This window comes from Tiliqua scincoides, chromosome 4, assembly GCF_035046505.1.
Source record: "Tiliqua scincoides isolate rTilSci1 chromosome 4, rTilSci1.hap2, whole genome shotgun sequence".
Lineage (NCBI taxonomy): Eukaryota > Metazoa > Chordata > Lepidosauria > Squamata > Scincidae > Tiliqua > Tiliqua scincoides.
The window spans coordinates 104,535,511-104,558,783 of NC_089824.1; the positions used below are offsets into that span (position 1 = coordinate 104,535,511).

Consider the following 23,273-nt stretch of genomic DNA (forward strand, 5'->3'; position numbering starts at 1 on the left):
ACCAGTGTGCCATGCCATGGTGGTTGAAAAAGGCTGCTCTGATGCCTTCTGTAGAGCATGGTACCCAACCTGGGGTGCATAAACTGCAAGGGGTACTTGCCAGGACCTTTAGGGGTATGTGAAAAACAATTGAATAATGGCTGGAAAAGGCAGGACTGTATTAGAATGCCTGGCAGGACTTGCAAGGCAGGAAGGAAGGCAGCTAGCTGACTGCAAAAGCCCTACCAACTGCTCATTTATGTATTATCAGATATGGATCAGTAGTTGAAAACATATAAATTTGAAATAATTATATTAGTTACAAACATTTTACTAACATCATGAATACAATTTATGGAAATGAACTGCCAAGGGGTACACAAGTGAAAAAACCTGGGGAACCACTGCTGTAGAGGCACAGCACATGCATCCAAAGTACAGATGAGTACAGGCCAAGAACTGGCACAAGCATAAGGTTGCCAGCTCTCCAGGATTCGCCTGAAGTCTCCAGGAATCTGTATTGATATCCAGAAAACTACTGAAAGCAATCCTGGAGATTTAGCAGGGATTTTCAATATTCCATCATGATGGGGAAAAAACAACCTCCAAGGATAGCTTCAGTCAGAACCGGTAACCTTATACAAACACCTTGTGCAGGGCTTTTCAAACTGGGGCGTTGTGACGCCCCAGGCTGTGGGCCCTAGCCCCTGCCCCCTTAATGGGCGGGGCAGCCTGGAGGCAGGGAGGAGGCAGCGGCGTGATCCCCAGGACCCAGGGCCAGATCTCCAGGACCGCTACAGGATCCAGGACCCCAGGGCCAGATCCCCTGATCTGCTACATGTACCTAAGCCCCTGCAGCCTCCCGGGGGTGCGGGGAGCCCGGCGCAACCTGCAGCTGGGCTCCCCGCAGCAGTGAAAGTAGATGCAGAGCGATCGTGCTCCACTTCCCTCTGCATCTACTTTCACTGTTGCAGAGAGACCTGCTGCAGGTCACGCCGGGCTCCCTGCACCCCCGGGAGGCTGCAGGGGTTTGGGTATGTGTACCCAAGCCCCTGCAGCCCCCCTGAGCGGCGCGATCCTGGGGATCGTGCCACTGCCTTCCCCCGCCCCTGCTGCCTCCCACCCATGCAAGAACTTAGTGGCTCTCAAACTCTCCCAGAACCACTGACCTTGTGGAATTAAACACCTTCTCCCACTATTTGCTTTTAGGATTGGATTGCTCTCTGGTTAATTATTTTGGCCATTGCAACAGTGCTGACTGGCACTGTAACACTTTGCTGTGTGTTGAGGTCACTGCAGCCTAAGAGAAGCATGCAAAGTTGTTACATAATACAGTATTGGGAAACTATAGTGTCTGACAGGTCTGCCAACAACTTACGTATGCAATTATTCTTTGGTCTCCATAGTCATCACAACTCCATGAATTTTGGTGCATGGTTATTGTAATACTGACTCTTATAAGGCCATAAAATGTATAACAGGTAAAGGGAGAAACACAGAAAGCTGGGAAAGAAAAAGGGGAGAAAAAGCTGGAGTAAATACAGATCCCTTCTCTGACTTACATATGAAGTGTTCATTTGGATTAATTGGGCAAGAGCAGTAGTTTCAGAAGTCTGGAGATTTATAGTGCAATCCGATGTATGTCTTCTTGGAAATAAGTCCCACTGTGTTTGATGGAGCTTACTCCCTCTTCTACACTGCTGAAAACATGTCAAAACAGGGCAGACGCAGATCTGGATTCAAGGTTCTCTTTGACAGTTATAAAATTACAAGGGGACCTGAAGTACCTAAAATACTTGCATAGCTGCCATGCTTGAAATGGAAGACATAAGTGAGATGCTAGTGAGGTATGACAACAGTATTTTGATTGTTTTGCTTGCTGTAAAGGTGATTTGCTTGCTGTAATGTTCGTACAGACCAGTCTAGCTGACTTAGGGCACAGTCCTAACCCCTTATGTCAGTGCTTTCCAATGGGATATGTGCTGCATCCTGCAGTTGGGTGGCCGTCACAGAGGCCTCCTCAAAGTAAGGGAATGTTTGTTCCCTTACCTCAGGGCTGCATTGCCCTTATGTCATGCTGGAAAACACTGACATAAGGGGTTAGGATTGCGCCCTTACAGCACAAGCTTATGCATGTTTACACAAAAGTCAGTCTCACTTAGTTCAGTGAGTCTTACTTCCAGGTAAGTGTACAAAAAGCCCTTAGTCAAAGAACAGCAGGCAAAGGGAGTCTCTCTTTGAGCACCTAAAAGATTCTTCTTTTTAGTGAATAAGCTGAACATAATATGCTAAGAAAAAGGGTTCTTGCCCAAATTACAATTTGCCTGTCATGTCCAAGGAATATAGGTACTGAGCCAGAAGACAAAATTAGCCAATGCTGATGCAGGATGTATGAAGTTATTAACACTCTAAACACTCCTTTGTTCAACGCGGAGGCCTGGCAAAAGAAACAAAAAATGCAGTGGCATAACTCTCCAATTATATTTAATTCAATTATTTTTATTTTGCCTTTCCTAATCGAAGCCTGAAGAATGCCAGTAAGTTTCAAGTCAGCACAATTATCAACCAGATAATTATATATGCCCAACTAGGTGAGAGTGAAAAAAGCTACAAAGTTAGCTACAATAGTAGCAATATCAATGCTTCCCCCTAGGAGACCATTTTCCTTATTTCAATGACATTGTGAGAGTCAGAACATGACTACATAGGGGAAAAATGAAAATGTGATCAAGTACACAAAATAAATATTTTTTAAATCTAAAAAAGAACTAGTTTCGGGTTGACTGAGCAGCAAAAATGATCTGAGACAGGAAGTACTGAGAATGGAGTTTTTTTGTTTTGTGTTTTGATGGTGGTATTTTAGGGAGCAAAAATCCAAGCAAGAGCACAATTTTCTATATAATCACTGATTCAGGCCTTTCTTGTGTGAACTCAGAATAAGCCATTCTTTCTGTTTAGTACAGACACATACACTGGCTGTTCATTGATCATGTCTGTAGAGGGGTAATAATAGACTAGGCTTCAGTGACAGAGGCAAATGTCCATGATGTTATTGCTTGTTCTGAAGCCTCCAGAGGAAGACAAAAGGGTGGGGAAGGATGGGATATTTCTTCCTAGGTGCCCATTTTTCTTCCTCCAGATCAACTAGTCCCACAGCACCCTTAGGGAGCAGGAAACATAGAAGGGAAAGCAAACTTGTAATGACATTAGCTGTACTCTTGCTGAATTTGATAGTTTTAGCCAATACTCAGGAGAACAGGTACCTCAATTCACTAGAAATATGTTTCCTTGTAGAATTTTTCACTTCTTTCTTTGTGGGATTTGTGTAACTCAATGTTCTTGCTTTGCTGAGCAAGTCTGCTGTCACCCAGTTCACAAAAGCTCTGCTGGAAGTTGCAAAAGTGTAATTTTTTTTCTTTCACACCTATATCTTAAGAAGACTCCTCTATGTCATTAGGGTGCCATCATTTCAATGGACCCTGAAATAGCAGGCTGATGTCATGTGCTCAGTTGCAGCGGTAAAAGGAAGAAGACCAATGACTGCAAGTCTGGTTTCTCATAAATGATGAGGTGGTTGCAAAGGCTGGCAACAGTCCATTAGGGCAGCACCAGATTTTGAAAAAGAGAAAATTAAACCAAGAGCTTTACTTCATCAACCTTCTCTTGATCTCCTCTATGAGCTTCTCCTTTGGAACAGTGATCTGCAAAGTAAACAGGGAACATGTTACTGAGACTGCAAGCTTTGTTTACTCGGAAGTAAGTCCCACTATGTTCAGTTGAGCTTACTCCCATGTAACTGTGCACAGGATTACACCCTACTTATATTACATTATACTTGGGCTGGGATGAAGATCAGTGTTCCCTGCATGGCTGTGTAGCTGAAATTCAAGCCCTGTGCAGCTCAGTGATGACATCATCACCAAGTGCTCCAGAGCCACCACCCCCATGCAGCCACTATGCAGCTTTGTGCACTCCCCCTGAAAATCAAAGGGAGTACTGATGAAGACTGTTGCCATCTTATTCCCCTTAGCCCTTGCTGCTGCTTAAAGCTGCTGTGAGGAAGAGATGGTGGCAACAGCCAGGACTCCCTCTGACATCTACAGTTCAATAGAGGATAAAAGTGCTTCAGGAGACTCTGGTCTGAAAGGTAGTATATAAATAAATACAGTTACTCAGAACAAGATCTTTTCTGCCAACTCAAAGCAAACTGGGAACACCTAGCTGATGTTGGGTATTTTCAAAGAGCTCAAGGGGAATGTACATAGCACTTTCAACGTTAATTCTGGTAGTCTCTTTTGCAGTTCCAACCTCTGTCCTGGTAGAGACATCCCGAAGTGTCAAAACTCCATTGTTCAGCTCCTGTTGTCCTATGATGACAACAACTGGGATGCCTGTCTCCTCACAATATTGCAGCTGGTTCAGCAGCTTGGGGTTTTTCTTATAAAACATCTCTGCCTGAAAGAAGTTCATAGCAAAGTCAAACATTCACACTGTACTCAGGATGCAGAAGCAAGTGAATTGCCTTGATAATTATTAAAGTCATCAACACAGACTGACCTAGAGAAGGGCTGTCCACTAAAGCAGAGGCTAGTGCTGCCTCTGAGTTTTAAGCCTACATCAAACATGAAACAGGTGGGCAGGTCTGGTGAGCACCTGTCTAGTCTTTGCTAAAACTTTTCCTCTTTCAGTTTCTTTGGACACATAAAACACTAAGCTTCTAGAGTACAACACAATATTTCTGACTATTCAGTGTTACCTTGATGCCAGCATCCCACAGTTCAGAAATGAGCTTCATTCTCTCAGCAAGTAAGTTTTTCTGTGCAGCTGCGACCAGCACTTGCGTCTCTGCTGTTCGGATCTTCTCCCTGGATATCTCAGAGCAGAGACAGAAGCTCACTAGAGCAACTTGTAACATTTATAGACAATGCTAAAACTCAGTTCACTTGAAGTACTAGGATGGGAGCTGCTTATTTCCATTGAAGTAGTGATCACATTAAAAAAAGGATCAGAGGAAGCCCAGCACCCTAACCTTTAGGGATGAGCCATTTAGATACTCTTTTCAGAACGATGCAGGAAGGACATGATTTGACTCAATTAGTAGGAAGTCAGGGGTATATTTGAGGGCTTGTGGATTTCATTAAGCCCCCCCCCCCCATCTTTTCTGAAGTAATTCAGGCAATGGCCTTGGCAGTTAAACTTAACTGGCTCAAATCCAGGTCAATTTAATTGGGTTTAAATCACTATTACAAAGAAGTATTTCATATGCAACTAAGGGCCCAATACTATCCCACTTTCCAGTACTGGTGCAGCCATGTCAACAGGGCACGTGCTGTATCCTGCAGTGGAAAGGCAGTCATAGAGGCCTCCTCAAGGTAAGGGAATATTCTCTTACTTTGGGGCAACATTACGGCTGCATCAGAAACGGAAAGTCTGAGAGGATTGGGCCCTAAATTTCTTCATTTGACTCCTTGACCCAATTCTAGTAACTTCTGTGCATGCAAATTAGGTTACCTACCAGAGTTAGTGTAGCATAGGGTTAAGAGCATGAGCCAAATCACAGAAGTCAAGTCTACACACTCTGTGCTGCTAAGATGCCTTGACTACTCAGGCTTCGGTGGAGGGGGGGGAGGATCCTTTATGTAGGGGAGCTAGAGCACCCCCAACAGGTGGCCATTCAACCTCTACTTGAAGACCTCCCGTGACAGAGAGCTCACCACCCCTTTAGGTAACAGGTTCAATTGTTGAACTGCTGTTACCATTAAGAAGTTTCTCCTAATGTTCAACAAAAAGTTATACGAGTATAACTTGAGCCCATAGATCTAGTCCTGCCCTCTGAGGCAAAAGAGAGTAAGTTTTGCCCTTTTTCATGTGACAGCCCTTCATGAATTTGAAGAGTGCTACTATGTTCTCCATTGGTCTTCAAGTTACATACCCAGTTCAATCTTTCCTCATAGGACTTGCTTCCCAGACCATCTTTTCTGAATTGGTTTCTACATGTATATATGTCTACATTATTTTTAAAAGTGTAGTGCCCATAACTGGATACAGTACTTCAGAAGTGGAGTGACTAGTGTGGAATAAAGTAAAAGCAGTACTTCTTGTGACTGGGAAATTGTAGTTCTATCAATGCAGCATAGAATCACATCAACCTTTTTCACAGTTGCATCACATCGACAACTCATAACCAGCTTGTGATTGATCAAAGTCCCAAGATCCTACCTTATGCAAGCCCAGTAATCTCTCTCTTTAACAGGGCATTTTTCAGGTAACATACAGCTGTTATGGGTATTGAATAAAGTTTCTATAAAACTAGGAGTTATGAGAATTATATGGATCAACTAGTTAGCTAAAAATCAATTCAGTTAATATCTATGGCTTACAGGCAAGACAAGAGCCGTTGTTAGCTCCTGACCATTGAATACTGCAGCCCTCATCCCATCACTTTCTGTAATTGGATATTAACTATTACATGCAACTATGAACCTGTCATTCCCTGAACTCTTTCTGACACCACACTAAGTGCAGACCTTACCTTAGTATTCTCCTCTATGATGGAGAAGATCCTTTCAACACCAATGCTGACCCCCACGCAGGGCACCTTTCGCTGCTTTGGATCAAATGTTGCTACAAGCCCATCGTAGCGTCCACCACCAGCCACGCTACCCACGTGGAAAGATTCCTTTAGGTGGCCATCCTGTTGGTGCAGCAAGACAGCTTCAAAGATCGCTCCAGAGTAATAATCAAGACCACGAGCCAGACTCAAGTCTAAAGAGATCTGTGATAGAGGCCAGGAATCGTATTAGCAGGTGAATAAGAGAATAAGAATTCTCAGCAAGAGAATTCTGGGCTGCTCGGTCCCACTTTATGTAGCATCCCAACAGACCTGATCTACGATGCCAAACAGGGTAAGGTATTCAAACAGCAACTTCATATCCTCCAGCCCTTCCATGGCCAGCTTACTCTGGGACAGCTTTGGATCCTGAAGCAGCTGCTTAAGCAGACACACACCCCCTATAGGAAAGACATACGCAGAGTGGAAGATGCACCAGCCACAGTTTCCAGAGTACTTGCTTCATCCATTTCACCCCAGCTACTATTCCTGTCCAGTCTGAAGTGTTTCCAACCTACTCAACACTGCTTGTGTTGCCAATAAACCTGGGCTGGAACATAATGCTTGATGCATTAGCTATACTAGCAGAGCACTTGAATTACATATGGGGTGGGTTCAACCAGTCTGGCTACCTCTGGCTAAGGATGAAGTACTGACACTGTGTCTGCATGAAAACTCACCATGCAGCTGAATGTATTCACCAATACAATCTGCGGCCTCAGGCAAAACCCCCTTTTTTCTCACCAGCTCATTTTTCACTTCCTCCCACGTCATCTGTAGGAAAGACGGAAGTTAGGTTTCACAACTGACCACATCAACCAGATGCTGAATTACTTCAACCGAGGATATGCCAAGGTTTTTGCTAGCAATTCACGAAGTCCACCATTTAAATAGTAGACCATTTGAACTGGTGGCTTTGCCCACTCAGTGAAGTAGCAGGGAACCTTGGAGGGCTCCCGGGAGAACTGCTAAATAGATGCGATTTTCAAGGACCTCAATAATGAGGTACTCTTCACTGCCAAGAAGAAGGAACGAAGGCTGAGAGCTTGAACGGGGCAGTCTCTTGAGACGGCGGTTTCAGAGATATTTTCCCCAATATTGCTCTGTGCTGAATCACATCGTATCCCAGACTCCATCTTCGGAGAAGATTCGGACAGCTGAGGACTCTCCCCCACCCCACGGCCTAGATAAAACATGAAAGCGAACAAAGCCTTTAACTGTGAGTAACCAGTTCATTAAAAGGTTATAAAAAGAATTGCAATCAAGAGGTTGGAAGGAGGGAAAGACAACTTTAAGATTATTTACGTTGGCTGGCAGCCACCTAGAGGGGAAAAAGAGTGAATGTGAATTTAAAGAAGTCCCTGCTGGAGTGTTTTTTTTTCTTTTTTGTAACAAGGATGATTGGAAGAAAAGGCGAGAAACAAGACAAGATAAATAAGGGAAGATAAAAGATCTCCCTGTTGGAATGGTACGCATGGAAAAGAAATTAACAATTAATCTTTAAAGGATGGAATAACTTTCACTTTCATTTTTGCTGCAAAAGGCTTGACTCAGGCCTGAACAATTAGAGGTATACTAACTTAATTTGACAGTGTTATTAACTTGAATTGGATTACTGACCCCCCGTTTTGGATATAAAAACTTAAAAGATTATCTTTGACAAGAAGGGATGCAAGATAATAAGAATTGGATGACTCTTTAACTGTGGGAATGTTTGGACACTGATATTGACTTGAAATGGATTATTGACTTATTCCTTTTAGATATATAATTTGGGAATTAGCCTTACAAGAAGGTGAAGCAAGATAATGAGACCTGGTTGATTCTTTAATTGTTAGAACATTTTCTTTTTTATAGCCAGAGTTATATCGGCTTGATTTGATACTAATAAGAATGACTTTAAAGGATGTTAGCGAAAGCCAGACCTCATTAATGGATATGTTGCCAGAATTCAGAAATGAATTGAAGCAAGAGATTAGAAAACTAGCTGAACAAATGAGGCAAATAAACTCCTCCCTGACAAACAGACAAAGAAAAGTATGGAGGGGATGGAAAAAAGAATGGATCAAATGTCAGATGAAACTAAAGAATTGGAGATTTTTGTAATGAGACAGGAGATGGAAAAAGCAGCATTTATTATTAGAACTCAGAATTTTAAGGAAGAAAAAAGAGGGAACTCTCAGAGAAAGACAGCGTGTCCTTTCAAGAAGAATAATAATTTTGGATTAAATTCAAAAAGAATAAAATGGAGAAAACGGAAGAAGAAAAGAGAGGGATCAAGAAATATAAGAGGAAGAAGGAGGAGTGGAAGGAGCAGTGGGAGGAGCAAGAAGGAAAATATCAGCAAGACAGAACAAAGAAAATACTAAGACAGGAAGTGAAAATGGTTGAATAACAAGTGGAATTTTTTTGTAGATATTAATGGATTGAATTCTCCTCAGAAGTGAGGAGTATTCCATTAATTATGTCAAATCAAAGCAGATGTAAATAAAAACAAAGTTGGAACACAAATATTAAGATAATTAAAGTGGTATTTTATATAAACTGTTTTATACATGAAAATTTAATTCCAGAGGAAGTAGCAAAAATGTACCCTGGGTCATCAAATAACTGTTAGATATGAAAAGAGATTAAGGGAATTCTTTATTATATGTGGTGGATATGTGGAAAGCAAAGAAATATTGGAAAGTGACATATATTGTTACAAGGGATATTGAATTGTGTAGTACCATTCAAACCAGAAACATTCCTCTTAAATGCGATATTAGAAATTGAAGATCAATATAAGAAACATTTTATTGTACATATCAGTATAGCAGCAAGAATATTGTATGTGCAAAATTTGAAGCCTTTTTATGATAGGATAAATAATTTTAGTTAAACAATATTGATTGTTTAGTTAAATCATTAATTAGTACAATGACAAATATGATAATTTTTGTATCAATGACTATTTTTCTTTTCAGTTGTTGTTGATTTCTTTTTTGGATTAAGACATGTTGTAATCTATGGCCAATACCCTCATGTGTAACCTATGTAGTCCCAGCCCCAAGTTTAACCCATTTTCCTTACCTGTATCTGTAATAAATAAACTTTGCACACACACAAAAAATGAACTGGTGGTTTTGCTAATTGCGTGGAAAATGTCAGCTTGCCAGGCCCACACAGAATAATTATTCTGTTTATTTAATATATGCATATTAAATATATGCTCGATAACTGAGTTTGCTAAGATTATCTAGGACTAGGTCTAAGAGGTTTAACTGAGGATTCTTCCACTGTTTACCTTGCCCAGCTTGTCAAGGGTAGAGCAAGCCGTTTCAAACTTGTTATCAGGAACACCACATACCATAAAGATCCCTTTCAAAATGCGCCTGTCATTGATCTGAGAAAAAAGAAGAAACACTCTGTAGAGATAAAGTCAGGGCTTCCTGGTAAGGCTGGAGTTGCCCTGAAACTGTATAAGCAAGCGGAATGATACTCTGGCCTTTGACACCAGTCAGAGAAACAATGGACAAGGGAGGTTGCACTTACTCTTTACCAGGAAGAACACCATGGGGCGGGAAGACCAGCCTGGTGCCAGCCACTTGTCAGAGAAAGAGAGGTTGCAGGAAGTCAAGGTGGGGTAGTGGTTAGAACATTAAACTACATTGGGGAGACCTGGATTCAAAGTCCTACTTAGCCATAAAGCTGAGCAGTATTGGGTTAGTCAATTACTCGCATTCTAACCTACCACACAGGGTTGTTGTAAGAATAACATAGTGGTGGGAAGACAGAACCCTGTATGCCACCCTAAGCTTCTTCAAGGAAGAGCAGGAGAAAACGATAACAAGTATTTAATATGAAATGCTTACTTCCCCACTTCCTTCCAGAAAGAACTTGACTCCAGTTGCTAGTTATTCTGAGAGTTCTATACCCACAGGGAAGGCCACTCTGGCTTTTGTCACAAGCCAGAGGTCCAGGGACCACTAGGTAGTTGCATTACTTCTAGTTAAGCAAACATGCTGCAGTATCAGCCTGGCCCCAAATGGATATAAATGCTTGTGTACAACTCATCACTTTGTTCTGGCATAATCAAAGCAATCTCCCTGCTCTGCTTTGCCTTTCCACTCCCCTTCTCTTGTCTTTTTACATTTAAACTTGATGGTAAGGCCTGTGTCTCATTTTTGATGCAAGTCACTTTGACAGACAATATTTGTCTGAAAAGCAGGATAAAAAATGATGCAAAAATGTTAGCACTCTCTATTTTACACCTTAGCTTTTATCTCTGTAAGGCTTTTATCAAAATAACAACAACCTCACTTACTTTGATCTGGAAATCTCCAAATTGGAGGGCACTTAGGATCTCATGCATGACCTTCAGGCACTCTGCATCAGGAATCATAGAGTCATATTGGCCAGCGATGTCGAAATCCTGGGGCACATAAGACAGGTGTCAAAATTCCCAAAGCTCTACCAATGGGCAGTTGTAATGGTGGAGATGCTCAGCACATGTCTTCCATCTCCCTGACATGCGAAAGAAGGCAAAATTTATATCATTCCCGTATTCCTGCACATTCTGCACATGAAACCCCTTTGCTGTCCTCCACTTCCTAGTATAAGATTCAAATGGAGAAGATATGCATAGTGCTCTCGCTCTCTCTATATACCCACAGAAGACAAGTAGTCTGCAAATACTCACACACTGGCAGAATTCTCTGTAGCGTCCCTTTGTCATGATTGGGTTGTCACGCCTATAAACTTTTGCAATGTGGTAACGCTTAAAATTGGTAATTTTGTTCATGGCCAAATATCGAGCAAACGGCACCTGAAAATAAAGACTTAAGGAAAACCACACATCATAGAGTGATGACAAAGCAGCTGTGACTTAGCAGCAACTTAAAAGTGGCTGCATAAGATCTTCTTTTATGCTCTCACTATATACTGTAAAATGGGATAAGTATCTAGAAAAGTGGGATATAAATCTTTTAGGTTCAAATCCTAACCAACTTTCCAGCACTGGTATAGCTGTGCCAATTGGACGTGTGCTGCATCCTGCAGTTGGGGGGCACTCACAGAGGCCTCCCCAAAGTAAGGGAATGTTTGTTCCCCTACCTCGGAGCTGCATTTCCCTTATGTTGGTGATGGAAAATGGGTTAGGACTGTGCCCTTAATTAATTAAATAATGAACCATCCACATAAATGACAGGCCCCTGCCAGGAGAAACAAGCTGAAAAACAGATATAAGAGAACCCTCAAAGGAAGAATGGAAATGGAGGAACCATAAACAGAGGAAGAATATGTAATAATTGGATGCAAAGAATATGCCATCTTCTATTCAATTCTATGCTAGGATCATTAAAAAAGGGACTGAAAATAAAAGTGCTACTATTATAATGTTCTCATATGCATCTATGGTTGGCCACATGTGGAATACTGTGTATGGTTCGGTTGTCACACCACAAAAGGAGCTAGAAAAGGTGCAGAAAAGGACAATCATAATGATTAAGGAGCTGGACCAATTTCCTTATGCAGAAAGGCTATCATATTTGATGTGTTTTAGTTTAGGGGGAAAAAAGTGATGGGTGATTGGGGCCTATTGAAGTGTATAAGATTACGCAAGAGAAAGTGGATACAGTTTTTGTTTCTCACAGAACACTAGATGACATCCAGCCTTCCAATTTCCTATGTATTTACAAACTGTATGAATTGTCCTTCCACAAATATAAGTGCCCCGTGAGGATAAAGCACATGACCTTGGTTGGGTGGGGGAACTTTTTTAAAACCAACAGCAGTAGACTGAGACACAAAACATCTCTAAAAGCCTAGCAAATCAGGTGGGTTTTCATCATTTTCCTAAAACTTAAGTATAGCACCGTTGTAGAAGACATTTATATTTTGAGGAATTGCTGTGCTTAGGGTTCAAGGTTGGCCTACCATAATATGGCTGTTCTACTGGCAAGTTATATTCTCAAACAGCCTCTCTGCTGGGTGCTTGTACTTTTCCTTTAGTTACTTATTGAAAAGTATGTCACCTGTTTATGTGCTAGTGGGTCTCCTCAGCCTAGGGAAAGCATGGAGGGAGGACAGACAGTGGTCCTCTAAGGGGAATGCAGAAACTCAGTAAGGGGAGGTAGGAGAGAGCAGGCAGCATTAGCTTGTGCCTTTCTCTAATATAAAAAGAGACTCCTTCAAAAACCACAGTGAGTCTCACCATCATGTTGTGAGACTCAACAACATCTGCAGCTGGTGCCTTGGCCCTTGGGAATGTGCCCATTGCTGCCTGAAGACTTGCAGTGACTGATGTAAGATGTAAGGCAGGGAATGGAGGATGTTGTTTTGCTTCATTTACCATCTTGACTGTAACATCTAATAAACCATTACTAATCCAATACTTCAACTCACTGTGTATTCTTGCTTCACCCAAATCAAGAAAGAACCCTTGCCCATGGCAAGACAGTAAGGTCACAGTAAGGCCAACCTCTTTAAGGGACATGCCAATGCAGCATCACCACAAGAGAAGGCACTATTCCATGCCCTTGCTTGAGACTCTACTTAACCAACAGATCTTGAAGCATTACTCATAAGAACATAAGAAGACCCCTGCTGGATCAGGCCAAAGGTTTATCTAGTCCAGCTTCCTGTATTTCACTGTGGCCCACCAGATGCCTCAGGGAACACACACAATAACAAAATACATGTGCCCTGTTGCCACTCACTTGCATCTGGAATTCTGAGGTAACCTACTCCTAAATCCAGGATGTGTATACCCATTATGGCTCAGAACCAGTGATGGATTTCTATCCATAAATCTGTCCAGTTCTCTTTTAAAGGCACCTGGGCCAGACACCACTCGCACATCCTAAGGCAAAGAGTTCCACAGATTAATTACATGCTGGTTAAAGAAATATTTTCTTTTGTCAGCTCCAACTCTCCCAACAATCAATTTTAGTAGATGTCCCCTGGTTCTGGTGCTGTGTGAGAAGGAAAAGAACTTCCCTCTATTCACCTCATGCATAATTTTATACATTTAATCATATTCCCTCTCAGACACCTTCTTTCTAGACTGAAGAGCTCTAAACGCTATAGCCTTTCCCCATAAGGGAGGTGCCACAGCCCAGTAATCATTTTGGTTGCTCTCTTCTGTACCTTTTCTAGTTCCATTATTTTCTTTTTGAGATGTGGCAACCAGAATTGAATACAATACTATAGAAATGGTCTTACTATTGATTTGTACAATGGCATCATAATATTGGCCGTTTTATTCTCCATCCCTTTTTAAATGATCCTGAGCATGGAATTGGCCTTCTTCACAGCCACCACACTCTGGGTTGACATTTTCATCAAGCTGTCCACCAGCACTACAAAATCTCTCTCCTGTTCTATCACAGATAGCTCAGAACCCCTTTGTATATTCTACATTCAAGCTGTTGGCTCTCCTGAGAAAAAGCACTGGGAGTGGGACAAACCTCTCCTTTCACAAGAGAGGCATGCTGGCCTCAAACTGTTTAGGACTTTAAAAGTTAACATTAGCAGCTTGGGCTTTGCCCTTAAGCATACTAATACAGTGGAAACCACTGTGGGAACACAGATCCTATCTGCTCCCTATAACTACAACCCACTAAAAAGTCGAAGCTCTATCCTGAACCAGCTGCAGCTTCTGAACAGTTTTCAACAGCAGCTTCATGCAAAGCACATCACAGTAGGCAAGCACTGGTATGGATGATGCAACAAGATGTCTGCTCTGGGAGGGGGTGCTGTTGGCATATTCCAGAGTCCTGCCCAGTAGAGACTGACAAAAGCCTCCGTAACAGTGGGTCTTCTAAGAAGTGGGACTTTAGGTAGGATACAGTCAAGTCATAGCGAAGAGATAGCTCCTCTCCCCCTTGGTCTTTCAAGCTGTACACCAGTTTTGATTCCTCCCCATAGTTCTCCAACAAGAAGTCCTTTAAAAAAAAACACACAAGAAATTGTCAAGCAGGCTGTATGCTTAAGTCTGTAGCAAGCAAATGTCTGCAGAAATGTATATTTGCTTGATCTTTTTTTAGTTAACTTACAGCCCAATTCTATGCAAGGCTACACAGCAGTAAATTTCATTAGAGTCAATGGGGTTTACTTCCAGGTAAGTATGGATAGGACTGTAGCCCAGCGGTTTTCAAACTCTCTTGGAGAGTTTGGGCCGCTCTAAGTTCTTGCGGGGGAGGCAGCGGGGGCAGGGAGCAGGCAGTGGCGCGATCCCTAGGATCACACTGCTCGGGGGGGCTGGAGGGGCTTGGCTGCATGTACCTGAGCCTCCTGCAGCTTCCCAGTGGTGCGGGGAGCCTGGTGCTACCTTCTGCAGGGCTCCCCGCAGCTTCAGAAGCAAAAGCGGAGCAATCGTGCCCCGCTTTCACTTCTGAAGCTACGGGGAGCCCTGTAGAAGGTCCCCGCTCTCCCAGGAGGCTCAGGTACATGCAGACAAGTCCCTGCAGTCCCCTGAGTGGCACAATCCTGGGGATTCTGCTGCTGCCTCCTCTCTGCCTCCAGGCTGCCCTCAACCCTTAAGGTGAAAGTGGCCAGGGCCCACAGGCTGGGGCGTCACGACACCCCAGTTTATTAGGCTACAGCAGGGCTTTTCAAACTGCCTGACAGGAATCCCATTAGAATCACTGGGTCTGATGGGAGCAGATTTGGAAATATAATATAAAACTTACCAGAAGAACAAATTTCAAAGAAAATGTATATAAAATGTTTTATAGATGGTATGTGACACCTAAAAAAATTGGTAAAGATGAAGCAGAATATATCAAAAATTTGCTGAAAATTAAGTGTGAAGGAGGAAAGTTTTATCATATGTGGTGAACATGTAAAAAAATGCACTGATATTGTAGAATGGTAAGGAGTTTAAAACAAGAAATTGTTGGATTTACCATACCATTGAAACCAGAATTATTTTTGCTTAATATTACTTTGGATATTATAGATAAAGAAAATGATACGTATTTAGTTATTATGATATTAACAACTGCCAGGACTTTGTATGCTAGATACTGGAAAGATCCTAAAATACCAACGAAAGATGAACTAATAGAGAAAATAATGAATGTTGTGGGAAAGGACAGACTTTCAGAGATTTTGGATCAACAGTGAAAACCAACACAGATTGAGCAATAGAAACCATTTTATGCTTGGTTAAAAATGAATATTTAGAAAGTATGATAGAGGGCATTTAAATGAATGTATTATATATATGATATATTATAGATGATATGATATGAATGTTAAATTAAGAGATAAAAGTAGAAAAGAAATTGGATTAGGAGATATGCAATGATATTTTAGTTAAAGTGACACATGATATTCTGCACCCCTAAATGTATATGTATGTTTAGTGTTTGTTTCTTGTGTTGTGTTATATTTGTAGCGTTATGTTTTTATTTTTATTTTCTAAAATAAAAAAAGAATCACTGGGTCTGCATGAACTATCACAAGGTTGCACCAAACAAATGGGCATTATCACACATTTGATGACTTCTGAAGCAAGAACACTGACATGTGATTTTGCAACATCATGGGGTGTGTGTATCTGAAAGAAATGGGTAATATTTTCTTCATGCTCCTCTTTAATCTCCAAGATGAAGCCCTCCGAATAAAGCTCATCAAGTTGCATCTTCCAGAGGAGTAAATGCATTACTTTACTGCTGCACAAACAAGAAGTCCTGCACAGAAGTCTAACACACTCTAACACAGGTTAGTTTTCAAAAGTGTCACAAGCCTCTTTGTGGCTGAAATGCTATCTGTAATGTCTTAAATCTCTATCAGTATGCTTATCTGCATGCTTTTTCCTTCTGTGCAGCTGTGTTATGGGGCCTATGAGTGTGCCACTCTTCCTGTCATATCTTAAGAGAGAGTAAAATTAGAACCAGGAAATGTGTGCGGCTGGTCATGAAAGCAGGAGGAAGCTTTCAAGTAGCTGAAATAAATATGAACTGGGGATGCTGAGCATTGCTAACAAATCAGGGCACATGTGCCCTTTGATAGCTAAATCCCACTTCCCCCATAAAATCCTAATGACTTAACTAAACCATAAATGATAGTGCACAAAAGATGAAGGGAGAAAAAAGTTGCAATCTACTGAGTGTCTTGTTTCCCATAAATGATGTATTACCCATGCTAGTGAGTGCTGTAAGCATCTGAACCAGCCAGAAAGTGCCAGCATTAATGAGAAAGAGCACTGCAGCAGGAGAAATACATTTCCGCAGTAAGAACCAATTTGTTCAGTCAGCTGGGGCACAGAGACATAGAGAGAGTCATCTTTAAGTCTTGACCATCCCTGCACTTCTAGGTAAATGAGAGAGATGGTCAGTGCACATGGTAAGAAAAAAAACAGTTGCGGCAATTATGATCCAATACTCATTAGTGTTCACCATGTGTATGAATACAGGCAATGATGCAGAACTATTATGACTAATTATTCAGCAGAGCACCAAAGAGGTCTGTGTGAACATATCTAAGGTTGAATGGTAACCAGAATGCACATTTGTTGCAAGTGATGACTCAGGCAACCAGTGGTGCCCTACTTTACCAAATCACCAACTTCTTTGACATGGTGGAAATTTTTTCCAACATTGTGATCTGAAAGGTAAGGTACATACCTAAAACAAATTTATCTGGCAGATGTGAAAGACAGCTAGTCCACCTTTTAGGTTTCAGGCAAATCAAACGCATTTTTCATGGAAGCAACTGGAGCACTTACTTGGAATTAAGAGTACTACTTACACTCTAGAAACAACCATACTCTTTCTTCTTTTTCTATTAAAAAACAAACAAACCCAGGGCTCAACCCTGAATTTTGTTAGGCTATTTAAATTTCACTGGTAATTCGAGCCAGGATAGTGCAGAGCCTCTGGTGTTGCTCTTAGACCTGGAAAATCCAGGTTCAAATCCCTGCTCAGCTGCAAAACTTTGTGAGTGACTTTGGGGCAGTCACTATCAATGTAACCTACCTCTTAGGGTTGCTGTGAGGAGAAAAGGTTGGAAGGGACTGAGCTCCTTGGAGGAAGGGGAGGTATAAAAATGTGAGAAATTTATAAATAAAATTTAAGAAGTCTGTTAGCAGGGCAGAAGTCTTCAACAGAAAACAGATTACAGAACTGAGAATCTTATCCAACATAGGGCACAAGCCTAACCAGGTCTACTCAGAAGTAAGTCCTATTTTGTTCAATGGGGCTTACTTTCAGGAAAGTGTGGTTAGGATTGCAGCCATAGTGGCCAGCTGTACTCCCAAAAGCAGAGATAACACTGACTGTCCTCACCTTCAGCTCAAACACAGGCGTATCTATGGTCACAGCTCCATGACGCTTGAAGCAGCTGATTATGGTGCTGAAGATTTTTTCCCGAATGGCCATTTGCTTTGGATTAAAATCCCTTGTGCCCTGAGATTCCAGGCAGAGGAAAAGACAGAGGTTTAGAAAAGAAAAAATTAGTGCTTGATAAAATGACACAGCGGCCAACAACTGAAGGGCTTCCAGATGGCTCAATTGTTTACCACTAAGTGTTTGGATCCAAGCCAAAAAGCTTATGACAAGTATGGCTGAAAATAACAGAAAGTGATTGGAAGAGGACAACATTGGAAAAAGCAGCTTGGGGGAAGGGAAGAAAAAATAGCCAAACTCTACATGGAAAACTACAGGAGCATATGACAGAGTTATGGTGCAGCTTGTTCCACTAAGGAACAACGAGCAAAATGCTGCTTGAAGTGACTCTGGGAAAGGAGGTGGCATAAAGCAGACCCACGTGCGTGACTAGAATGGAGAGTTACCTTGGGAGTTTTGAGAATCATGTTTTCTTTTTCAGCAGCAGCTCCCAGCTGTGGCAATGGTTGATTTACCGGTTCTTCAGTGACCTGGGAAATTAGAAAGCACTTCTGACATAGAAGACATTGCTGAACCCTGACTCCCTCTTACCGATGTAGAATGCCAAGGTCTGCAAGGCAGCAATTCAACCAGCAAAGACATCATAGTAGGTCTCGCACACTGTGAATGAGGACCCAATCTATCCCATTTTCCAGGGCCAGTGCAGCCAAGCCAATGGGGTATGAACTGCATTGTGTGGTGGGGAGGTACAGCCCAATCCTAGCCACACTTTCCTAGGAGTAAGCCCCATTGACTCTAATGGGACTTACTTCTGAGTAGACATGCATAGGATTGGGTAGCCTGTCACTGAAGCCTCCTCAAGGTATAGGAACATTTGTTCCCTTACATCAGGGCTGCATTGCGGCTGCACCAGTGCTAGAAAGTTAGATAGGACCAGGCCCCGAGTTCCTTGCAAATACACACCAGCATAACTATTTGCATTTGAAGCCTTTAAAGCACAGCTACAGACCACATGGATCTGCTGCTTTTATATAACATTATCAACCTATCATTGTATGTTTTATATCTTCCAAATCAGTACATATGAAGCTGAATCAGACCATTGGTCCCTCTACCATGGTATTATGTAGCAATAGATTGCCAAGGCCATCAGGCAGAGAAGATTTTCCCAGGTTAATAACTAGGTATTCTTAACTAGAACTGCTAGGGACTGAATGTAGGTCATTATGGTTGAATGCAATGGTCCTCATCTAAGGGTCAATCTTATCCAACTTTCCAGATCCGATGAAGCCATGCCAATGGGCTGTGTGTTGTATTCTGTGGTGGGAGAGAACATGGAGGTCTCCTCATAGTAAAGGAAAATGTGTTCCCTTACCCTGAGGCTGCATCGATGCTGGAAAGTTAGATAAGATTGGACATTAAGTAAAGCACTACAGTGCAAGGATCTGACTAAATAATAACACAGGCCAACACACATTTTGCTTCCTTAAACGTTACACCAGTTCCTGGGTATATTTGGGGTGCTGATTCCAAAAATGGCATCCATTTTGCCCTGCTCATGAGGAAGCTGCTTGATCCATTCACTAACGAGGCTATACTATATCTCCAAAACTAGACGTGACAGGGCAAAACGGATGCCATTTTTGGAATCAGCACCCCAAATTCATATCAAACCACCATAAAGTTTGGGAAAAAACTTTTCTGACCCTCGATTTTGTAGGCCTGTGTAATTGCTGTACAGGTTAGAATCCACAAACAGATAATATAACCAAAATAAACATTATATGAATAATTTTCATTGGGCATTGTTTTCACAAACAATTGCAATTGGTTTGACACACATCTCAGTCAATAAAAAGGGGACACAAGGGTTGAGGTAACTCAGAATTCTGAGGACATGGAATCAGATTGCAGGAACGCAAAAATCTCACTGGGCTCAAAACAATGGCAGTGTTCCCCTTCTAGTCTGATACAATGATTTTTTTTTTAACTGAAACGGATTGCTGCTGCTATTAGGCAAAGGCTTCAAAACAGAAGGTTTGTACTTCAAATCCTAACAGTATAAAATCTCAGATACATGAAGATAAAGTTGTGATAAAGGGGTGCACCTGATTTTGCAGTTGACTGGAAAAGGCCCGTAGGATGGAAAACCGTGACAGATGATGGCTTCTGCAGGAAGCCCTTGCGAAGAAGGGACAAATCCAATGCATGGTGGAGAAAGATTATTAACCTCAACCTCTAGCAGTTCCTACAGTAGATCACATCGGATCGCCACCAAACGTCAAGTTCTTCCTGCTTTCTAGTCAACAGAAGATAAAATTTGTGATGCATGACACAAGGAGAGAGAGAGAGAGAGAGAGTAACAGAAATAGATGACTAACACATGACATTTATTTAGTGAGAAAGACACAGAGGTCCATCCCTGGCATCACAGAAAACAAACTTCGGAGTGCATCGCTGATGGGACTGACATATAACAGATCAAAACAATGTGGAGGAGCTTGCATAATGCATATGCACCTTCAGATGCTGGGAGCACATCTGACAACCTATAAAATGAATCTGTCCCAGAATATATACTGTATACTTAGTACAGATAGAGTGCTTGACACCATAGAAATGAATTTTTTCCTATTTAAGCCACCCTTCCTCCAAGAAACACCTAGGTATATGATGTCAGTCCCCCTCCCGCTCCTTTCTTTAATCCTTGCAACAAACCTGTGAGGGGGTCTGAAAGACAATGACTGGCCCAAGGACCACCCTTGTGGCTAAACAAGGGTTTGAACCTGGATCTCAGACCCAAGTCCACCACTCTACACTACACCACACACCACAGTCCACCACTCTACCACACCACAGTGCACCACACAGCACAGTCCACCACTCTACACTGTACCACACACCACAGTCTACCTCTCTACACTGTACCACACACCACAGTCCAGCACTCTACACTACACCACACACTACAGTCCACCACTCTACCACACCACAGTGCACCACACAGCACAGTCCACCACTCTACACTGTACCATACACCACAGCCCACCACTCTACCACACCAGTTCACCACTCTACCACACCACAGTGCACCACACAGCACAGTCTACCTCTCTACACTGTACCACACACCACAGTCCAGCACTCTACACTACACCACACACCACAGTCCACCACTCTACCACACCACAGTGCACCACACAGCACAGTCCACCACTCTACACTGTACCATACACCACAGCCCACCACTCTACCACACCAGTTCACCACTCTACCACACCACAGTGCACCACACACCACAGTCCACCACTCTACACTGTACCACACACCACAGTCTACCTCTCTACACTGTACCACACACCACAGTCCAGCACTCTACACTACACCACACACCACAGTCCACCACTCTACCACACCACAGTGCACCACACAGCACAGTCCACCACTCTACACTGTACCATACACCACAGCCCACCACTCTACCACACCAGTTCACCACTCTACCACACCACAGTGCACCACACAGCACAGTCTACCTCTCTACACTGTACCACACACCACAGTCCAGCACTCTACACTACACCACACACCACAGTCCACCACTCTACCACACCACAGTGCACCACACAGCACAGTCCACCACTCTACACTGTACCATACACCACAGCCCACCACTCTACCACACCAGTTCACCACTCTACCACACCACAGTGCACCACACAGCACAGTCCACCACTCTACACTGTACCACACACCACAGTCTACCTCTCTACACTGTACCACACACCACAGTCCACCACTCTACACTGCACCACACACCACCGTCCACTACACCACACTAGCTGACTGATTTTTGCAGCCACTCTGCCCAGGTCCTGAGCACTGCGGAGTCTGATGAAACAAAAGAGAAGAGAGAAACGCCCCGAACAGGCTGAGGATCACACGATCCTGGTATGATCTATCAGAGGCTTCGAAATCTGGGCGAGCGCCGAGACTTAGCCTCCTACCTCCGCACGGCTGTTACTCTTACAGGGGCATCCCAGGCACCATAGAGAACGCTCCCTTTTGGCCAACGAACAGCCGCCTAGAGAGGACACAACGAGGGGGGAGTCCCTTCCGGCAGTGAACCTTCTTGGTCAGCAGCTCATAGACCTGAAAAATGCCAGACTCACTATTCGTAGGGCTGTATGCGAGACATCCTGGAAACTTTGACGCCATTTTTTTCTCTTTAGAGCAGTGTTTCTCAAACTGTGGGTCAGGACGCGCTAGGTGGGTCGTGAGCCATTTTCAGGTGGGTCCCCATTCATTTCAATATTTTATTTTTAATCTATTAGACTTGATGCTACCATGCAATGTGACTGTATTGGAAAAATGTTACAGACCTGTACTTTTAACAAGCTACTATGTATATTCTTTTAACAATGAAAGTAAATGGGACTTACTCCTGGGTAAGTGTGGGTAGGAGGTGCCTGAGGGGGGCATGAGTAAGGGCACACGCCTAACCACGTCTACTCAGAAGTAAGTCCTATTTTGTTCAATGGAAAGTGTGGTTAGGACTGCAGCCTAAGGGTCCAATCCTATCCAATTTTCCAGAGCCGGTGCAGCTGTACCAATGGGGCACACACTGCATCTTGTGGTGGGGCAGCAGTCACAGAGCCCTCCTTAAGGTATGGGAACACTTGTTCCCTAATCTTGGAGCTGCATTGTGGCTGCACCAGTACTGGAAAATTGGATAGGACTGGGCCCTAAGAAATGCAAAATTATGCAGGGGATGGATAGAGAGATGCTGTTTCCCCTCTCACACAACACCAGAACCAGGGGACAGCCACTAAAATTGAGAGTTGGGAGAGTTAGGACAGGCAGAAGAAAATATTTTTTTGCTCAGCGTGTGGTTGGCCTGTGGAACTCCCTGCCATAGGATGTGGTGGCGGCGTGTGGCCTGGGTGCCCTTAAGAGGGGACTGGACGGGCTGCTGGAGGAAAGTCCACCACGGGTCGCCAGCCCTGATGGGGATGTGCAGCCTCTCGGTTTTGGAGGCGTGCCAGGTGAGGGGAGGGCACTGGGATGCAGGGCTCTTGTCCTGGGCGCCCCCTGGGGCATCAGCTGGGCCACTGGGAGATGCAGGAGGGCCTTTGGGCTGGTCCAGCGGGGCTCTTCCGTTCGTATAAGAAACAAAGCGCCCTCTTCGTCTCCCCGCGCAGCCCCGGGCGGCAGGCAGTGTGATTGTGCCGGATGCCTTCGCGTGCAGAGCACGTTGGGCTCGCCCCTTTCTCAGCATGACTCCCAAGCCCCCCCACAACACTGTGACTCTACGTATTACTCGGTCCTCGTCCCAGAGCTGGGACGCGCAG

The 23,273-nt window shown here is 43.2% G+C and overlaps 1 protein-coding gene across 3 annotated transcripts; it reads right to left on the reverse strand.

The window, feature by feature from the left end:
* Positions 1–2,457: 2,457 nt before the first annotated feature.
* LOC136648698 (histidine--tRNA ligase, cytoplasmic-like) lies at positions 2,458–22,032 on the reverse strand. Of its 3 annotated transcripts, XM_066624893.1 has the most exons (14): positions 21,930–22,032; positions 20,031–20,221; positions 18,369–18,452; positions 17,863–17,982; positions 14,419–14,514; positions 11,271–11,396; positions 10,896–11,003; positions 9,876–9,974; positions 7,270–7,363; positions 6,863–6,990; positions 6,512–6,754; positions 4,736–4,852; positions 4,288–4,434; positions 2,458–3,680 (listed from the first exon to the last, which is right to left on the reverse strand). In XM_066624893.1, exons 2-14 carry the CDS (start codon positions 20,130–20,132, stop codon positions 3,624–3,626), a joined length of 1,521 nt encoding a protein of 506 aa, XP_066480990.1. In that variant the 5' UTR covers positions 20,133–20,221; positions 21,930–22,032; the 3' UTR covers positions 2,458–3,623. The 3 variants fall into 3 exon arrangements, with proteins under 3 accessions (XP_066480990.1, XP_066480991.1, XP_066480992.1); XM_066624894.1 differs by lacking the exon at positions 9,876–9,974; XM_066624895.1 differs by lacking the exon at positions 2,458–3,680 and having other exon boundaries at positions 4,346–4,434; positions 4,736–4,844.
* Positions 22,033–23,273: the final 1,241 nt, after the last annotated feature.